Here is a 19581-nt window from a genome sequence, read left to right on the forward strand (position 1 = left end):
AAGAAGAGTTCAGCTATATTCAAGATATTTTCACTTGCTGACTCGACACTTCTGCGGTGTATAAAAGCAACGAACAGTTTCCATAAAAAACACTAACACGAAGAGGAAGAGTTTCATCAGTTCCTATGTAAAAAAAAATACCTCCGTTTTGTTGAAGGAAGTGATGAGTAAAACAGAGGACTAGACATTTCTTCTTTGGGGTTGGCAGGTCTGTGATGAAGGAGGAATTAAAGAGTATATATAGCAGCCCTGCTTCCTAGTTTACACGATATCTCTTGTGCTTTCTGTATAGTCAGAGTGTCTGAAAAGTTTCCTGTGAAATTTGCCTGTCTTCAGCCTCAAATGAGCGTTCCTGCATTCTGCTGTACTGTAATGTAAAAACCTATTACACACACACACTCACACACACACACACACACTCGATCATAATCCATTACAATTAATTACAAACAAATAACTGTACTGTATTGCATAACTCCACTTCCTGAACATTAGTGATCGGCCGTGTGCTGCTGGAGATCTGCTCTAATAAACAACTCCAATAATTGGTGTGATTAATAATGCACATCCTTAATCCTCTCTGAAGTGGAAGATCGAGCCTCAGAGAAAACGGTTTCCTCTTTCATGCTGGTTTTGGTGTCTGAAGTTTGCTAATGTAGCTACCAAGTAATGGAAGCTTGTAGCCACCATCTAAATCTAAATCTAAATCATCTTTGTGGACTTGTTAAGACTTGTGGACTCATATATGTGGGTCCAGATGTCCAGACGTCTGATTGGTGTCAGTTCCACAGACAGGAAGAGGTAATGCTCCTTTGTTTCCGACACCAAGTCACATTATTATTATTATTATTATTAGACAAAAAAAAAATGAAAACCAATGTTACACCAGAGTTAAATCAGTCGTAGCTCCAATTATTTCTTCCTCGGCACAGATTTGGCAGGACCTCCATGTAGGTGGTGTGGCTTTGTGATTAGGATGATGATAATAATGTAGCTCCTGTGTGATGTTCAGGGACACATTCTCAGTTATTATAATCTGTACAAAGATAAACCGGTGGCTGGAAGATTCCCTTCGTAGCTCCAGCGGTTATCTTCCAACGCCAAAACTGACCGACTACATTCTTACAAGAGGAAAGCATGTGGTGAACTCTTATTTCATTTGTCACGAAGCAGAAATCCAGAGGTGACATTGGAGAGGAGAAGCACACTGAGACAACATGAGAATAGAGACTAAACAGCACTGAGAGGGTTTACAGGATGTTCATTACGAGCAGATTGTCAAGAAGAGCTTCAGGACAGCAGGTTAGCAAGAAATACTCATTTAATATATAAAAAACAACCCTAAAAATATTGGTAGTCGATGTTATGCTGTTTATCTCCTTTCCTCTTAACACTTCATACAAACACATGCCTGGTTAACCCAACAAACCAGTCCAGTTTCACCGGATCCCAGAACACACCAGAGTAGCATTATAATTCTTAACAAATAATCCGTAGTGATAAAGATGATGATGACGTGTGACATTTAAATAAAAAAAAAAAAAAAAAAAAAAAAAGTGCCTCCCTTTTCCTCGCTCACTAAAACTCTGATCAGTGTAAATAGTGATAGCTTGAGGATTTGATTTGGGGAAAACATGCGGAGCTGCTATAAAGTCCTTTTAAATGATGCCTTGATTAAAGACAAGAACTCATCACCTGCAGTCTAACTCAACTCAACAACAAATGAATAAAAAATAAAAAATCATGCAAAAATCCAAAACTAAGCATTTACTAGTGTTCCTGTAGACGTGAGACGTGTTAGAAATTGAACGCATCCTTCCTGGTTTCATTTCCTGATATTTATTACCTCTCTCTTTTTTTTTTATATCTTCATTGCACCTCAGCTTTTATTCTGTTTTGATATTTGGAAAAAAAAAAAAAAAAAAAAATCATTCAACGTTACCGCAAGTCGCTTCTTTTCCTTCTTGACGATTCACACGGTTAAATTGACCAGACAGGCAAAAAATAATGCAGGTGGACCAGTGTGGTGTGATAAGTTCTGAGATTAAAGGTGACTTCTAGCTGTGTTAGCGCTAGGTTAAAAAATAAGAAGAAGCAAAGCTGAGATGTCTTAAAGAGCTCAGTATACTTCCTCTGCAGTGTCACGTGACAGTCCTCTAGGTGGCGCTGTTGAAATATTCTGACAGTTTCCACAAATACAGGAGGAAACCTGTAAGCCACATGGTGTGAGCTGAGACATTAATGTATTAAAATTAGAGGGGGGGGAAAAAAGGATATTATGGAGGGAAAATAATTATAACTGAAGCGAGACTGATCATGCCAATGATCCCTGGAGGAAACACAGTGATAAAAAACCAAAAATGCTTCATTCTTTAGGCTTTAAATAATTTAATGATCATGTTTTGTGGAAAGAATCATTAAAGCCTTGAATCTCACAAGCAGAGGTAATTCTGTATACCATCTTAATCACCTTCTGATTATAATAATATTATTATTATTATTATTATTATTGAAAGGATTGGGTGCTGGATTTGATTGTGTGAACTCGACAAGAAGTCGTCTCTCTCTATCTCTCCATCTCTATCTCTCTCTCTCACCCTGAATCTGCGCTGCGGTTTTTCCAGTCCCCTCTGAGCTTAACGGTTGTGATTGTCCTCACTGTACTTGTGCGTTTTATCAGTTACTTTACACTCACTCTCGCTGCTGTGAAACTGGATTTGGAAATAAAGTCGGTATTAAACCCCTCTCTCTCTCTCCTTTTCTCTCTCGTGTCCTCAGCTGTGTGTGTGATTCAGCTTCAGACTCAGAATGATCAGAGTTATCTCATTGTGAGGATGTTACAGATAATTCTATAACCTATAATATCATATAGGAGCACATTAGAACTTCCCTCTTTAAACACTGTGTATAGCACTGCATTTACACACTCTTACCTCAGAGATCCTCCTGGTAGGTGTATTGTCCTGAGAATAAATTGTCTTCTGGTCTTCATCTGGCCACACTAGAGGCTGCATTTATATACATTTATAATATATTATAATAATGTTTGGCAGCCTCTGTACAGCACACATTCTAAAAACTATGAAATCTAGAAATACCTAGATAGATTGATGTATTAATAATTTGTCACTATTTAGTTTGTTGAGTCTATATTTTCTGCTAACAGTCAGGCAATTAAATAATTGAAAATTAAATAGAAGGCACCCTCTAATGTTTAGATGTAGAACATGTTCCACAAACAAACGAAAAACAAAAGTGTGGTGATCGCGCACACACACTCCAAACCAACAATACTAGGAACATATTCCGCATCTAGCCACTAGAGGGCGCCAGACATTTGGCGGTATTCAGCACCTAGAAAGCGTGAAACAAAATGTCTGGCGCCCTCTAGTGGTTAAATGTAGCACGCATTCTCCACACTAATAAATAAATAAATGAATGAATGAATGAATAAATAAATACGTAGATATCTAGTGGCTTCTAGTGTTTAAATCTTTTTATATATACATAAATAAACAAACCGTGTTCCCTCTGGCTAACTCTGATTTATTAAATGTTATGAACTAAAAGATAATATTTATCAGATTTATTAGGATGAAGAGGTGCCTGAAGTGATGGTCTGGGATAGTAAACATGTGGACACTTCCTGTTTCATCACAGCAGGAGCTGGACACGGTGGTCAGTTTCACGTCATGATCTCAGCAGCTTGATGACGTCACACAGGTCTGCAACCTTTCCCGGGTTTAGTTTTCACTATCCCACCGTAATAATCACGAAATGAAAGGCATCACACACGAGAATGATACAATATAATTCACTTTTAATTTGGAGAAGCACAAACGCTGTCGTCAGATTGGCCAATGATCCATACACCTTTATTTCCGTAAAGAAAGTTGTTAAATATTTTTTTTATTTTTTTTTTGTATGCGTCTTCTCGCTATACAATCAGGACAGCTACAGACAGCCTCAAAAAAAAAAAATCAAAACACGGTAAAGAATCAAATAATGTATTTACAAAATATACTCTTATTTATAATACAAACTATTACATGCTAAATGATACACCAGACTCCTCCTACCCAACCCCCCCACCCCCCAGTCAAATTCACCATGGTGGAAACTGAAGTGTAGGAAAATATCTCGCACATCACGACACCGGCTCCTGAATGCTAATCAGACGGTACGAACGAACACGCCGAGCAGACCATCACCTTCCGGGGGGTGTGTTTATTAATCAGGGGGAAGAGAACGCAGAAAATGGGCCAGTAGCTGATATTCTTTCTTCATGGCGATTTATTATAGCATACATATCTCTCTCTCTCACACACACACACACACACAACCTGCTAAACCTGCTGGTTAATGAGTGTATAATAACGTGAAGACAGATCCGAGTGTAGAATACTCACATGGCGAAACAAATGGAATTACACACAGTCCAGTTGATGGAAAAGCAGAAACGTGAGGCGAGAAAGGCGAAGCAAAAAAAAAGGGGGAAAAAAAGAGAGAAAATATCTGCATAAAACCACAAGCTTGAACTTGAGAGTGAAATGAGACACAGTGCAGCTTCACGACCAGGAAAATAAACAACGATGTGGCTCTGTGCTAAAATATGAAAGAGCTGAAATCCTAACAGCGCTACAGAGCTGGAGCAGAGCTCATAACCCTCCACTCATCGGAACTAATTACCAATGATGTCATTTCCTGTCTGAGTACACGAATACTTAAAACTTAAAAAAAATTGCACATTTTCCCCCTTCAAAGTCCAAACAAACTGTAAATCTGTACCTCAACCACACCTGTAGCTTTATACAGATAAAACATTTTGTGCGCTTTTAGAGTGCTAGCCCCGCCCCTTAGCCTCTCTGGCTAAGTGTCTCTCGCTTGGCCACGCCCCTTACACGTGAGACATTTTACGTGGATGGTAAGGCAAATAGATTCATAATTGCAACAAAAACATCGTGATGATGAATTCTAAAGGAGTCATGATGAAGAGCCACAACATCGGTCAGTCTGATGGTGATTAAAGGGGGGGGGTGCTGTTTTTTGTAGCATGATCATTTATGAACTCTGTTGGGAAAACATCGTAAATCTTGCCTCGCTGTTGGAAACGGAAAACAGAACGGAAATTCAGCGAAACTTAAGTGCCACACGAGCGCGTTTCAGCCGGACACACCGCTGCGATGGAATGATGGACAGAGCAGAAAGAAGAGTGCTGAGCATCAGAGTGCAAATACGGAGGAGAAGAACGCTCCTCCTGCGCTACTTACTTCAAGCATTCAGGCAGCAGAGTTAAAGCAAAGCGCCTGGGATTATAAGTGCTGCGATCGATCGGTTCTCAGGTGAGGAAACTGCAGGTACGGCTGAAGGATCAGGGAAACACCTCGGAGCGCTGATACAGGATCATGGGATTTTTGTTCTCCCCTTTTCGTTTTCTTTTTCTTACAAAAAAACAAAACAAAACAAAACAAAACTTCCCACGAAACTCATCCTACATGTATATGAACTTATAGTAAATGCTCGACCTGCTGCTTTATGCTAATCCTCACAGAAACGGGGCTCCTTCACTCAAAGGCGAATTAAAATACACACGAGCATCAACCAAACAGGAAGCTGATTAATCCTACAGGTCAGTTAAAGCTGGCCCCGAATATTAAAGACACTGAGAATGAACATAGAGAAGTGCTGAAAGAAATAATAAATGAATAATAATAATAATAATAATAATAATAATAATAATAATAATAATAATAATAAGGACATGCCTGATGGTCAGGCGTTTTTATGTGCGTTTTTGGGGTTGTACCTAAATCAGTATAATAGAGAGCTTGAGGTCAACCCGCTAAGTTTACGATCTCTTCGGTCCGTTCCGATGCAAAGCAAGTGCACATGAGCGATTTAGGACGTCACCGAGTCTCGGTTTCCTGCTTTCCGCCACCACCACCACCGTTTGATTTCCAGTGACCCAAAAACAACAGAACAAATGAATGAACAAAGAAAGAAAGAAAGAAAAAGGAAGTTGTCTCTACTGGGTTTCAATCTTCAACTCACCAAATTCACTGAAAACTGTGAAAGAATTAAGTGATGTTTGAATATCAAACAGCGGGAGGTTCTGCTCTGGAGCTGGAGAGGGGTGGGTGTGTGTGTGAGAGAGAGAGACAAGTCTGTACAGAACGTTTCAGCAGTGTGTGTGTCTGAGGGAGTTGCTCCTGTGCCGGCTCGTGTCCTCAGGCAGCGGTGATGGAGGCTCGCCCTCGCACTCGGACCTGGAGCCGCTCCTGCAGCCGGAGATTCGTCTGGCGGTTCGACACGTGCGCTCGATGCCCGGACTCGCGGGATGCTCGTGATCCTGCGCCGGATCCGTGTCCAGGGGGAACGTTCTGTGCTCCCAAGGCTGCACAGGCTGAGGAAGAGAGAATGAGATTACACAACAGTATAAAACCCACACACACACAGTAGAAGTTGTGATGCTGTGTAGACTCAGTGTAGCAGTGTGTCACACCGTCTCGTCGTAGCTGGTGTCGGGCGTGGAGCAGCGCGTGTCTTCGTTGGACAGGAGCCGGTGGGAGTCTCTGGAGGCAGGTGTGTGAGTGTGTGTGTGAGAGAGTGTGAGGAGCTCAGGGCTGGCAGGGCTGGAGGGGGAGGGTGAAAGGGCCGAGCTGTAGTCCTGCAGCAAAGGGAAGTGAGATGGGTCCGGAGACGAAGGCTGAGGAGTGGAGGGGGTCGTTCCTCCCAGGAGGGGAGTGCTGCGGCCGTCAACTGACTTGTACGAGCTGAGAGAGAGAGAGAGAGAGAGAGAGAGAATGTTTAGAAGGGTTCACCAATTTATCAGCAAAATATGTAATTAATCTAATTAATCATCATTGAGAGACAAAGAGGGCGAGAGAGAGAGAATGGGGAAGAGAGGGGGAGAGAGATACAGAAAGGCTGATAGAAAGATAGAGAGAGAGATTGATAGAGATAGAAAGAGAGTTTAATAGAGATAGATAATGAAAGAGATAGAGAGAGAGAGAGAGAGAGAGAGACAGAGAGGTAGGGAGGTGGATTGTTGAATTTAATTTAGCCTGGAACAATATAAAATTTCTGGGAAAACATTGCCTGTACGGTTCATGTTGTAACCATGGTAACAGCGACACTAAAAACAGCAGAGTGAAGATATTTTTAAATCCGACCGCCTCAATCAAACATCCTGGGTCAAATTATTTTCATAATTATGATGTTTTTCCTTTTGCTGAATTCACCACCAACCACAACAGAAAGAACACTGCTGCTTTTTCCAGTTCAGAGACTTTCTGAGGTTTTCTTCTGAATGATCTGAAGTGGGCGGGGCTAGAGAACAAGATCTGCTGGAAGGAACCGCAGTGCTGCAAAAGCACCAATCAGAATCAGGGGCTGCTGCACGAGACGCTCCTCCATGTCCGCTCAGCAACGAACAACGGACTCCGGCCTTCATCGTCTCTTTTACAAAGTTAGAATTATAAATTAAAATTCAGACAGCGCTGAAAAAGACTCTTTATGACGCAAGACATGTTATAAACACTGGGCGCAGAGCCTGTCTCTCTTTAGTCAGGATGTATAGGACTTATTCCTAACACACACACACAAGTTCTTACATACAGTGGGGTGTGTGTGTGTGTATGTGAAAGAGAGAGAGAGACTGGGACAGAGAGAGAGACTGACCGGCTGCCTCTTCTTTTGGCAACAGAACTGGACGTCCAACTCCAGCGAGAACGTTCCTGATCTTCATACGGGAGATGAAGCTGAGAGAACGCTGCATCTGATAAATCCTCAATCTGATAGAGAGAGAGAGAGAGAGATGTTACACAGGTGTAAATGTACCATATGGGCCATAGACTGGGGTGGGTAAGAGTGTGTGTGCGTGTATGTGTGTGTGTGTGTGTGTGTAAAAGAGACAGAGAGAGAGAGAGAGAGAGAGAGAACACTGCTCACCTCTTCTGCATCATCCTCCTCCGAAATGTGACTGGTCATGATGTTCACCACCCTCCAACTGAACACACACACACAGAGAGAGAGAGATTAAACACACTGGTCCATCTTCAGCACAACATCCACCTGTAACAAAAGTGTGTGTGTGTGTGTGTGTGTAACCTGGGTGTGAGGATCTCTTTGTACTGCAGTTTCTCCACTCGGGTGGTCGCTGCCACAGACATGGGGATGACGATGTTGTTGATGTCAAATGAGCTCTCCACTCTCCTCTTACGCTGTGCTTGGTGCTGTGATACACACACACACACACACTCTTGTTACAAAGATTCCAGCTTTACTGTCTCTCTGTTTTGACTTATGAGTTTCTGTTATCTACAGTAAACTGAGTATAATGAACACTTTCAGCATGGTTCCACTGTATACCACAAGATTCAAGAGGCTTTATTGTCATTTCCACCACATATATCTGACTCAGTACACAGTGAAATGAAACAACGTTTCTCCAGGACCTGGTGCTACATAAACATACAACAAAGATCAAATACGAAAAAACACAGGACCAAAGTTTTTGTCCTAGCCACATAAAGTGCAAAGTCTGCAGCTAGGTGCAAACAGAGCAAAGACAGGACAGTGCAAAACCAGTAGGTACAAAAAGACAACACAAAAACAGGACACTAGGTGGTGCTGGTGTATCAGTATGAGGTGCACACTGTACATCTGATCTATAACATCAGGAACATCCATATCTGTGTGTGTGTGTGGGGGGGTGTTATTACCGGTGTGGTGTTGAGACTGCAGGGTGTTGGGCTCTCAGAGGTTGAGAGCTGTCTCACTACAGGACTGAGAGTGGGCGTGGTCAGAGAGGAACTCGGGCTCGCCACCTCCATACTGACATCTATACAGAGAGAGAGAGGGAGAGAGAGAACAGGGGAGTGAAAAAGAGAATACACTGTGTGTGTGTGTGTGTAGCTATATGTGTAACTGTAAATGTGTGTAAATGTACAAATCTAACTGTGTATGTATGTGTGCGCAAATGTGTGTGTGTGTGTGTGTGTGTGTGTTTGCGTACTGTCACGCTCCACTGAGTGTTCTCTGACTCTCTTGCGTGTGTGACTGCGCTCTGCTCTGTACAGCTGACGGGACTCAGTGTCACTCTGCTGGTGTCGAAACAGCTTCTCTGGTCGCATTCTGTGATGGGACAAACCTGAGAGACACACACACACACACACAACGATGTTGAATTCTGGAATGTGATCAGAAGGTTTTGATTAGTTTCCTGTATCAGTGGTGACAGTAGAGCAGCTGAGCATCCCAAGTTGATATGAATGGGTTTGTTCGAACACGCAAGTGTTTCTATAGTAACAGCTTGTTTACATGGTGGACACTCGACATTAAACATGTCAACAAATACCTTGATTGCAACGCGATGTTTGTCCGAAAATAGCTGGAGAGAGAGACAGACAGACAGACAGAAAGAGAGACAGACAGAAAGAGAAACAGAGAGAGAGAGATAGAGAACAAGACAGACAGAAAGAGAGAGACAGACAGACAGAAAGAGAGAGACAGACAGAAAGAGAGACAGACAGAAAGAGAAACAGAGAGAGAGAGATAGAGAACAAGACAGACAGAAAGAGAGAGACAGACAGAAAGAGAGACAGACAGAAAGAGAAACAGAGAGAGAGAGATAGAGAACAAGACAGACAGAAAGAGAGAGACAGACAGACAGAAAGAGAGAGACAGACAGACAGAAAGAGAGACAGAGAGAGAGAGAAAGACAGACAGAGAGAGAGAGAGAGAGCAAGCGAGAGAGACAGACAGACAGAGAGAGAGCGAGAGAGAGCGTTTTCACACTAGCACTGGGTGATATTGTGGTAAAATAATCCTGATCCTTCAAGATATTTTCAGATGAGAAGAGTGAGCCTGGTGTAATGACGTTTCTGAATAAAATGCACGTATTTGATTGATTTGTTTATGGTAGAAAAGTCTCCTGATTCAGCAGAAGTCACGCAGTGATGTCACACAGTGATGTCACACAGTGATGTCACACAGTGATGCTCCATGTCTGCGTCACTGGAGCTCTTCTCGTTGCATCATAAACAGATAGAGTATAAAGACAATAATAATCTGACTGAAATGCCACAAACACAGCGGTCTGATTGTTTTCTCACAACGACACGTCCTAAATTCAGTTAAATACGTTTACTTTTAAACTCGAATCACACCAGCGTCCACTCCGGTCAGCGTTACTATGGCAACATGACAACATAACGCTGTCGTCTGTCCTGCAGTTGGCGCTGCTGTCAAAAGGGCTTCATATGCTTTTATTTTGGAACAAAAAAATAAATTTCCATCTCCTGCTCTGTATTCAGAATACACTGGGGGATAGGGGTGGAAATGTTCGGGTGCAAAGATCCGGAGCAAACCATTAAAAGTTTGTCAGGTTAAAGGAACATTTTTTGGGGGGATTTTTATAAATTATTTTTTACATTTTAATTATTTTTTTTTTAATTATTCTTTTATTTTCACACAAACATCAGCAGCTTAATAAAGCAACAAAATAACGTAAAAACAGCAGATTATTTATTCTCTGATCACAGAGGTGTGTGTGTGTGTGAGAGAGTGAGAGAGAGATACTATCTGCACACTGTGTGACTTACGGTCTGTGGAGAGGAGCGGGCTGGTCAGCTTGAGCTTGTCTTTGGAGCAGGAAGAGGCTGACGATGATGGATCGATGAGACGGCCGCTCGGAGAGAACTTCGAGTGTTTGAGGGAGAGCTTCTTGATGGGTTTGATCTTGTCCAGCGGCCGGCCCTGCCAGTGACACTTCATCACACGCTGTAAGTGCAGACCCATTCCGACATCTGGGACACACAGAGAACACGTCAACTATACAATCATCGACACACACCTTCTACAACCCACAAACACACACACACACACAGCTACAGCCTGAGGAGTGGATTCCCAACATGGTTGAGGATGCAGTAAAAGTGCTATCTGGACTTGTGTGTGGAGTTTAAACTGAGCGGCTGCAGTTTTCACACATGACCAGCAGATGGCGCCTGATCACTTTAATGGTTCTACAGGACTGGTGGAATTCCCCTCGCTCTCACCAGCCTGCTACTCTCACTCATCATTTTAGTCAGCTGCTCCTCCAGAACCCTCTACACACACACCCACACCGCCCCCCAACACACACCCCCCCACTCTGCCACCCAACACACACACACTGTCCCCCCAACACATACACACACCCACTCTGCTCCCCCAACACATACACACACCCACTCTGCCCCCCCAACACATACACACACCCACTCTGCCCCCCCCACACATACACACACCCACTCTGCCCCCCCAACACACGCGCACACACACTCTGTCCCCCAACACACACACTCTGTCCCCCAACACACACACACCCCCCACTCTGCCACCCAACACACACACTCTGTCCCCCCAACACATACACACACCCACTCTGCCCCCCCAACACATACACACACCCACTCTGCCCCCCCAACACACGCGCACACACACTCTGTCCCCCAACACACACACCCCCACTCTGCCACCCAACACACACACTCTGTCCCCCAACACACCCCCCCCCACTCTGCCACCCAACACCCACTCTGCCCCCCCAACACATACACACACCCACTCTGCCCCCCCCAACACATACACACACCCACTCTGCCCCCCCAACACATACACACACCCACTCTGCCCCCCCAACACATACACACACCCACTCTGCCCCCTCAACACATACACACACCCACTCTGCCCCCCCAACACATCCACACACCCACTCTGCCCCCCCAACACACGCGCACACACACTCTGCCCCCCAACACACGCGCACACACACTCTGCCCCCCAACACACACACCCCCCCACTCTGCCACCCAACACACACACTCTGTCCCCCCAACACATACACACACCCACTCTGTCCCCCCAACACATACACACACCCACTCTGCCCCAACACACACAGACACACTCTGTCCCCCCAACACGCGCACTCTGTCCCCCCAACACATACACACACCCACTCTGCCCCCCCCACACATACACACACCCACTCTGCCCCCCCAACACATACACACACCCACTCTGCCCCCCAACACGCGCACACCCACTCTGTCCCCCCAACACATACACACACCCACTCTGCCCCCCAACACACGGACACACCCACTCTGCCCCCCAACACGCGCACACACCCACTCTGCCCCCCAACACATACACACACCCACTCTGCCCCCCCAACACATGCACGCACCCACTCTGCCCCCCCAACACGCGCACACACCCAGTCTGCCCCCAACACGCGTGCGCACACACACACTGTCCCCCAACACACACACGCACTCACTCTGCCCCCAACACACACACTCAGACACACACACACTCTGCCCCCCAACACCCCCCCCCACTCTGCCACCCAACACACACACACTGTCCCCCCAACACATACACACACCCACTCTGCCCCCCCAACACACGCACGCACCCACTCTGCCCCAACACACACACAGACACACTCTGTCCCCCCAACACGCGCACACACCCAGTCTGCCCCCAACACGCATGCACACACCCACTCTGCCCCCCAACACACACACTCAGACACACACACACTCTGCCCCCCAACACACCCCCCCCACTCTGCCACCCAACACACACACTCTGCCCCCCAACACACACCCCCCACTCTGCCACCCAACACACACACTCTGGCCCCCCAACACACGCTCGCACCCACCCTGCCCCAACCCACACAGACACACTCTGTCCCCCCAACACGCGCACACACCCAGTCTGCCCCCAACATGCGTGCACACACCCACTCTGCCCCCCAACACACACACTCACTCTGCCTCCCCAACACACACACTCACTCTGCCACCCCAACACATGCACGCACCCACTCTGCCCCCAACACACGCACGCACTCACTCTGCCCCCAACACACACACGCACCCACTCTGCCCCCAACAGACGCACGCACCCACTCTGCCCCCAACACACACACACGCACCCACTCTGCCCCCAACACACACACACGCACCCACTCTGCCCCCAACACACACACACGCACCCACTCTGCCCCCAACACACACGCACCCACTCTGCCCCCACCACAGACGCACGCCCTCACACTGCCCCCAACACACACACCCGCACTCACTCTGCCCCCAACACACACACGCACCCACTCTGCCCCCAACAGACACACACGCTCCCACTCTGGCCCCAACACACACACACGCACCCACTCTGCCCCCAACACACACACGCACCCACTCTGCCCCCAACACACACACACGCACCCACTCTGCCCCCAACACACACACACGCACCCACTCTGCCCCCAACACACACACACGCACCCACTCTGCCCCCAACACACACACACGCACCCACTCTGCCCCCAACACACACACACGCACCCACTCTGCCCCCAACACACACACCCACCCACTCTGCCCCCAACACACACACACGCACCCACTCTGCCCCCAACACACACACACGCACCCACTCTGCCCCCAACACACACACACGCACCCACTCTGCCCCCAACACACACACACGCACCCACTCTGCCCCCAACACACACACGCACCCACTCTGCCCCCAACACACACACGCACCCACTCTGCCTCCCCAACACACGCACGCACTCTGCCTCCCCAACACACGCACGCACTCTGCCTCCCCAACACGCACACACACATACTGCCCCCCCAACACACGCACACACACTCACTCTGCCTCCCCAACACACACACACCCACTCTGCCACCCCCCAACGCACAGACACACTCACTCTGCCACCCCTCCAACACACACACTCACTCTGCCCCCCAACACACACACACGCACACACTCTGAGATCCAACACACATACTCAGACATACACAAACTCAATCCAACACCCCCCTTTTAGTCAGGAGGGTTGAGTTTACAGTCTCACACTGCTGCAGTAAACTCCCTCACACAGTTTTACATAACGTGACAGGTTTACAGTGGTCTTTAAAAATAGTTTAGAGGGACACCAGGGATACCAGACTAATACTTCAACAACAATTACAATAAAAACAAGTTCAAAACTAAGACAGAGGAAACTAAGGAAAAGGAGGAGGAGGAGGAGGAGGAGCAGGAGAAGAAGAAAGAGGTGGAAGGAGAGGAGAAGGAGAATAAAGAGGAAGAGGAGGAGAATAAGAAGGAGGAAGAGGAGGAAGTGGGTGGAGGAGAAGAAAGAGGGGAACAAGTAGGAGAAGGAAGAAGAAAGAAAATAAAAGAATGAGAGAATGAAGAGTATGCACTACTAGCAGTGTAATGGATGTGATGCACGTGTGTGTGTGTGTGTGTATATATAAAAGAGATGAGTTCAAAGAATTTAAAAAATAATTGGCTTTTATGATATTTGGCAGCCTGAATGCAGTACAGTAAAGTGTGTGTGTGTGTGTGTTGACTACATGCCTCACTCTGAACACGCTGCAGATTACAGGCTATTTTAAGGCGTGACACAGCAGAGCAGGAATAATTAACACAAGCCAGGAAACACATGAATGCCTGAGACTGCTGAGCCACACACACACACACACACACACACACACACACAGAGAGAGAGCGAGCTGAACTCTAAGTAATCTACATACTGATCTGATCTGCTGGTTATCACGTGTCTCTCTGTAGAGATGAAGGTGAATGTAAGAGAGACAGAAAGAAAGAAAGAAAAGCCTCAGTCTCTCTCTCTAATCCTCATCCTGTTACTGACAGAACCCCAGTGTTACCCACAACACACAGCTAGCATACAGATAACAGCGCTAGTCAGATGATGCAGGGAAGAAGAACGAGCACATGAGACAGAGAGAGAGAGAGAGAGAGAGAGAGAGAGAGAGAGACAGAGACGAACAGATCACACACCTCCCTGCACTGATTATTTTCCTACATCAGCACACTCGCATGTTTCTAATAATAATTTAGAATATTTAATATTAATAATAATTTAAACGGGTAAATAAACAGGGATGTCAAAAAAATGGAGGTAACAACAAGCTAAATATAAAAAAGATAAATATAGAAGAAAATCAATAGGTAAAGAGATGAATAGAGGTAAAGGGGTGAATAAAGAGGTGCATAAAGAGGTAAAGGGGTGAATAAAGAGGTGCATAAAGAGGTAAAGGGTTGGATAAAGAGGTAAAGGGGTGAATAAAGAGGTGCATAAAGAGGTAAAGGGTTGGATAAAGAGGTAAAGGGTTGAATAAAGAGGTAATGGGGTGAGAAAAGAGGGTAAATAATGGGATGAAGATGTGAATAAAGAGGTAAAGACTGAAACTAAAGATGTGAATAAAGAGGTAAAGACTGAAACTAAAGATGTGAATAAAGAGGTAAAGACTGAAACTAAAGATGTGAATAAAGAGGTAAAGACTGAAACTAAAGATGTGAATAAAGAGGTAAAGACTGAAACTAAAGATGTGAATAAAGAGGTAAAGACTGAAACTAAAGAGGTGGATAAAGAGGTAAATAGTGAGCGGCGCTGACCGTCGTTGAAGGAGAGGACGGGGTGGACGCAGGGGTCGAGCTGAGCCAGTCTGTCCAGCAGGGGCCGCTGAAACAGAGTCTGTGACGAAGTGGCAGGACGACTACAGCACATCACACACTGACCACTGACATCACAGCCACACCATTGGCCTGTCTGCACCTAGAGACACACACACACACACACACACACACACACAGTGACACAAGTGATTAGAACAGTCATCATTTGAATATTTTTCCCACATGTTTGTTTTGTCTTTGGATTACATCTTGCACACTCGGCACATTCCACAGAACCACGTCATATCTATCTCTCTCTCACACACACACACACACACACACACACACACACACACACACGCTCTCTCCCAACAACTTAACTACGCACTCATTAATGTCAGTGCTCTGTGTGTGTTTCTCAGACATCTTTCTCCAGTGACATTTAAAAACACAACAATCATTCTAAATATAAAAATAAGGCGAGTGTTGGGAATGAAGCCACTCTCCTGAGCAGCCAGTGACTGGGAGAGGATTTAATCAGGTTACACTTCCTCTACACGCCGTTTCAGCTCCCTCTCACAGACTCTCTCATTTCCTGAGTGATGACGTTCTCACCTGCACATTCCAGAGTATGTGGAACAATCAGAGAGAGAGAGAGAGAGGGAGAGAGGGAGAGAGACAGAGAGAGGGAGGGAGAGAGAGAGAGAGAGAGAGAGAGAGAGAGAGGGAGGGAGAGAGAGAGAGACAGAGAGAGGGAGGGAGAGAGAGAGACAGAGAGAGGGAGGGAGAGAGAGATAGAAGGGCAGAGAGGGAGAGAGAGAGAAAGAGAGAGCAAGACAGAGAGAGAGCAAGAGAGAGTAAAAGAGAGAGAAAGACAATGAGAAAGTTTGTGTGTGTGTGTGTGTGTGAGAGAGAGAGAGAGAGACATGGAGGGAGATAGAGCTCTAACAGGTTGCTAGGGGCAACCACAATTCATCTACTCAAGCCTATTCAAACTGGGTTATTCAGTAATCCCTCCACACACACACACACACACACACACACACACACACACTCTCTTCCCGGATATGACTGTGTGAGCTCTGATTGGCTGAACCTGTGCCACATACACACTGTGCTACTGCAGAGGATATTACACTGTTACTATTTGACATGGATCAAAACAAAACACACCCTGATAATCAACTCTCATTCTCTCACTCTCTCACACACACACACACACTCTCTCTCTCTCTCTCTCTCTGACACACACGCACAGTTTTATAACTAAAGGCGAGATTTGAGCTGTTTGAGCTTTGTACCCCAAAAGATGCTGGGTCGTAAGAGGCATGTGGGCGGAGCTAGGAACAGCGCAGACCAGTGACTGGTCAAACACAAACGCCTGAGAAACTTCATCACACATCTTGGGGCTGATTTGTACTACATAATAAAATATAATCACATATTTACAAACTGAAATAAATCAAATCTTTAACTTCACACAGTGGTAAATACTGCTTTCTCTCTTATTATAAACCTTAAAGCTCTCCCACTGCTGCTGTGCTGTTAACACTGTGTAGCACTTTACAGGAAGTGATGTCACTACTTCATACTGTGTGGCACTCTGCAGGAAGTGACATCACGTCACACCACCAGAGAACCCCGCCCCCAGTAGAGAGTAACGTGAGGAAAGACAATGCATGGATCAGGGTGTGGAGAGCGGTGTGTTGGGATTAGTAATCACACCACACTGTGAGCTCAACACACAAGTACACAAACGTGTGTGAACAACACTGCAGCATGAGCAGCACTGTGTACACACACACATGTACACACACTTCACACACACAACACACACACTTCACACACTTTTTATTTTCTGGCACTTGATAGCACCATACACACATGTACAAAGCAGGTCTGAATAGGATCTCTCTCACTCACTCACACACACACACACACCTTCACACATTCATCAACACAGGTTTGGATCTCACACACTCATTTCTCTCTCTCTCTCTCTCTCACACACACACACACACACACACGTACCTCTCTTTCTCTCTCACACACACACTTACCCCTCTCTCTCTCACACACACACACTTACCCCTCTCTCTCTCACACACACACACTTACCCCTCTCTCTCTCAGACACACACACTCACCCCTCTCTCTCTGACACACACTCGCCCCTCTCTCTCTCACACACACACACAAACTCATCCCTCTCTCTCTCACACACACTCACCCCTCTCTCTCACACACACACCCCTTCACACATTCATCAACACAGGTTTGGATCTCACACACTCATTTCTCTATCTCTCTCTCTCTCTCTCTCACACACACACACACACGTACCTCTCTTTCTCTCACACACACACTCACCCCTCTCTCTCTCAGACACACACACTCACCCCTCTCTCTCAGACACACACACTCACCCCTCTCTCTCACACACACACACCTTCACACATTCATCAACACAGGTTTGGATCTCACACACTCATTTCTCTATCTCTCTCTCTCTCTCACACACACACACACACACGTACCTCTCTTTCTCTCACACACACACACTCACCCCTCTCTCTCTCTCACACACACACACACGTACCTCTCTTTCTCTCACACACACACTCACCCCTCTCTCTCTCAGACACACACACTCACCCCTCTCTCTCACACACACACACACTCACCCCTCTCTCTCACACACACACACCTTCACACATTCATCAACACAGGTTTGTATCTCACACACTCATTTCTCTCTCTCTCACACACAAACACGTACCTCTCTTTCTCTCACACACACACACTCACCCCTCTCTCACACACACACTTACCCCTATCTCTCAGACACACACACTCACCCCTCTCTCTCTGACACACACTCGCCCCTCTCTCTCTCAAACACACACACAAACTCATCCCTCTCTCTCTCACACACACTCATCCCTCTCTCTCTCACACACACCCACCCCATCCCTGTACCTTGTTGTTGAGGTGAGGCAGTGTGTAAGGTCGGATCAGGCGTCTCCTCCTACAGGAGATGAGAGGACGAGTTCGTGCTGCTACACAGCTCGAGTCTTCAACACTGAGCCTCTGCTGCTCCGACTCGCACGTGGTCGAAGGACCACAACGCAGACTGTAACACACACACACACACACCGGTAAGGAAAAGACATGCTGAGTATGTTCACTAAACAGAAACAGAAATAGGTCAATCAGTTTAACAGATAATAATAAAAAATGAAATATATATATATATCAAATGACCTGTTTATGACCCCGTTAACGTGTCGGACAGACGGGAAACTCTTCCTCAGGTTCGTCTCCATGGAGACTCCGAGGCCGGACACAGAGCCGTTTGCCCCGTCAGCGTCGGGCGCCTGAGGAAATTTTATTTATTTATTTTATTTATTAATTAAGCTCACAGTTGGTACAGTCCACGTGGGCCCAGTGTCCCCTGCGTCAGTTGTGTGTTGAACCGTCAGCTCTTAATGGAAAAGTATTTTTATTTCACTCTGTGTGTGTGTGTGTGGAAGCGTACCGACGGATAGCTGAGACTCTCCGTCCTCGACCCGCTGCTGCTGCTCTCTGTTGCTGTCTCACATACTGATCTCTCACCCAGCACCACGGCACCCTGCAGACACACACACACAGAGTCACGTATAGTCATTAATCCACTGATTAGTCCTCTTTTAAAGATGCTCAGAGTTTAAGCCACTAAACACTCTGTGTGTTTATATCCTGCAGACGTGTGAGGGAACTAAACTGTACTTCCTGTTTGGGGAATCAGACGTGTTGTTATGAACACTTCATGTCGTCAGCCATTTTTAAAATTTTTGACACGTGACCTCACCTTACTGTCAACGTATCTGTGAGTAAGATTTACAGTTTACAGGCTGTAAGAGGTGAAGCGTGTTAATGTGTAAAGTCAAGCGCGCGTGTGTGTGTGTGTGTGTGTGTGTGTGTGTGTGGTGAGACCTTGCTGGTGCGGATGTGACGGTAGATGTCGGTGTGTTGGCGGATGCGGTACTCCAGGTCAGAGACGTGAGCCTGCAGCCAGTTCCAGTGACTGAT

At 46.1% G+C, this 19581-nt stretch overlaps 1 protein-coding gene across 5 annotated transcripts in view; it reads right to left on the reverse strand.

Annotated features, from left to right (window-relative positions):
* Positions 1 to 3803: 3803 nt before the first annotated feature.
* The window catches only part of kansl1b (KAT8 regulatory NSL complex subunit 1b), a 66542-nt gene continuing 50764 nt past the window's right edge, over positions 3804 to 19581 (reverse strand). For all 5 annotated transcript variants that reach the window (XM_058404999.1, XM_058404996.1, XM_058404997.1 and 2 more), the window contains exons 3-15: positions 19486 to 19581; positions 19049 to 19141; positions 18775 to 18887; positions 18490 to 18643; positions 15511 to 15670; positions 10605 to 10808; positions 9017 to 9151; positions 8724 to 8842; positions 8110 to 8234; positions 7951 to 8008; positions 7681 to 7793; positions 6503 to 6773; positions 3804 to 6403 (exon numbers count right to left, since the gene is read on the reverse strand). The exon at positions 19486 to 19581 is cut by the window's right edge and continues 46 nt beyond it. In XM_058404999.1, the coding sequence (XP_058260982.1) occupies positions 6179 to 6403; positions 6503 to 6773; positions 7681 to 7793; positions 7951 to 8008; positions 8110 to 8234; positions 8724 to 8842; positions 9017 to 9151; positions 10605 to 10808; positions 15511 to 15670; positions 18490 to 18643; positions 18775 to 18887; positions 19049 to 19141; positions 19486 to 19581 (1866 nt within the window). In that variant the 3' untranslated portion in view covers positions 3804 to 6178. The remainder of the gene's footprint in view (positions 6404 to 6502; positions 6774 to 7680; positions 7794 to 7950; positions 8009 to 8109; positions 8235 to 8723; positions 8843 to 9016; positions 9152 to 10604; positions 10809 to 15510; positions 15671 to 18489; positions 18644 to 18774; positions 18888 to 19048; positions 19142 to 19485) is intronic.

The sequence above is a fragment of the Hemibagrus wyckioides genome, linkage group LG12 (assembly GCF_019097595.1).
Source record: "Hemibagrus wyckioides isolate EC202008001 linkage group LG12, SWU_Hwy_1.0, whole genome shotgun sequence".
Lineage (NCBI taxonomy): Eukaryota > Metazoa > Chordata > Actinopteri > Siluriformes > Bagridae > Hemibagrus > Hemibagrus wyckioides.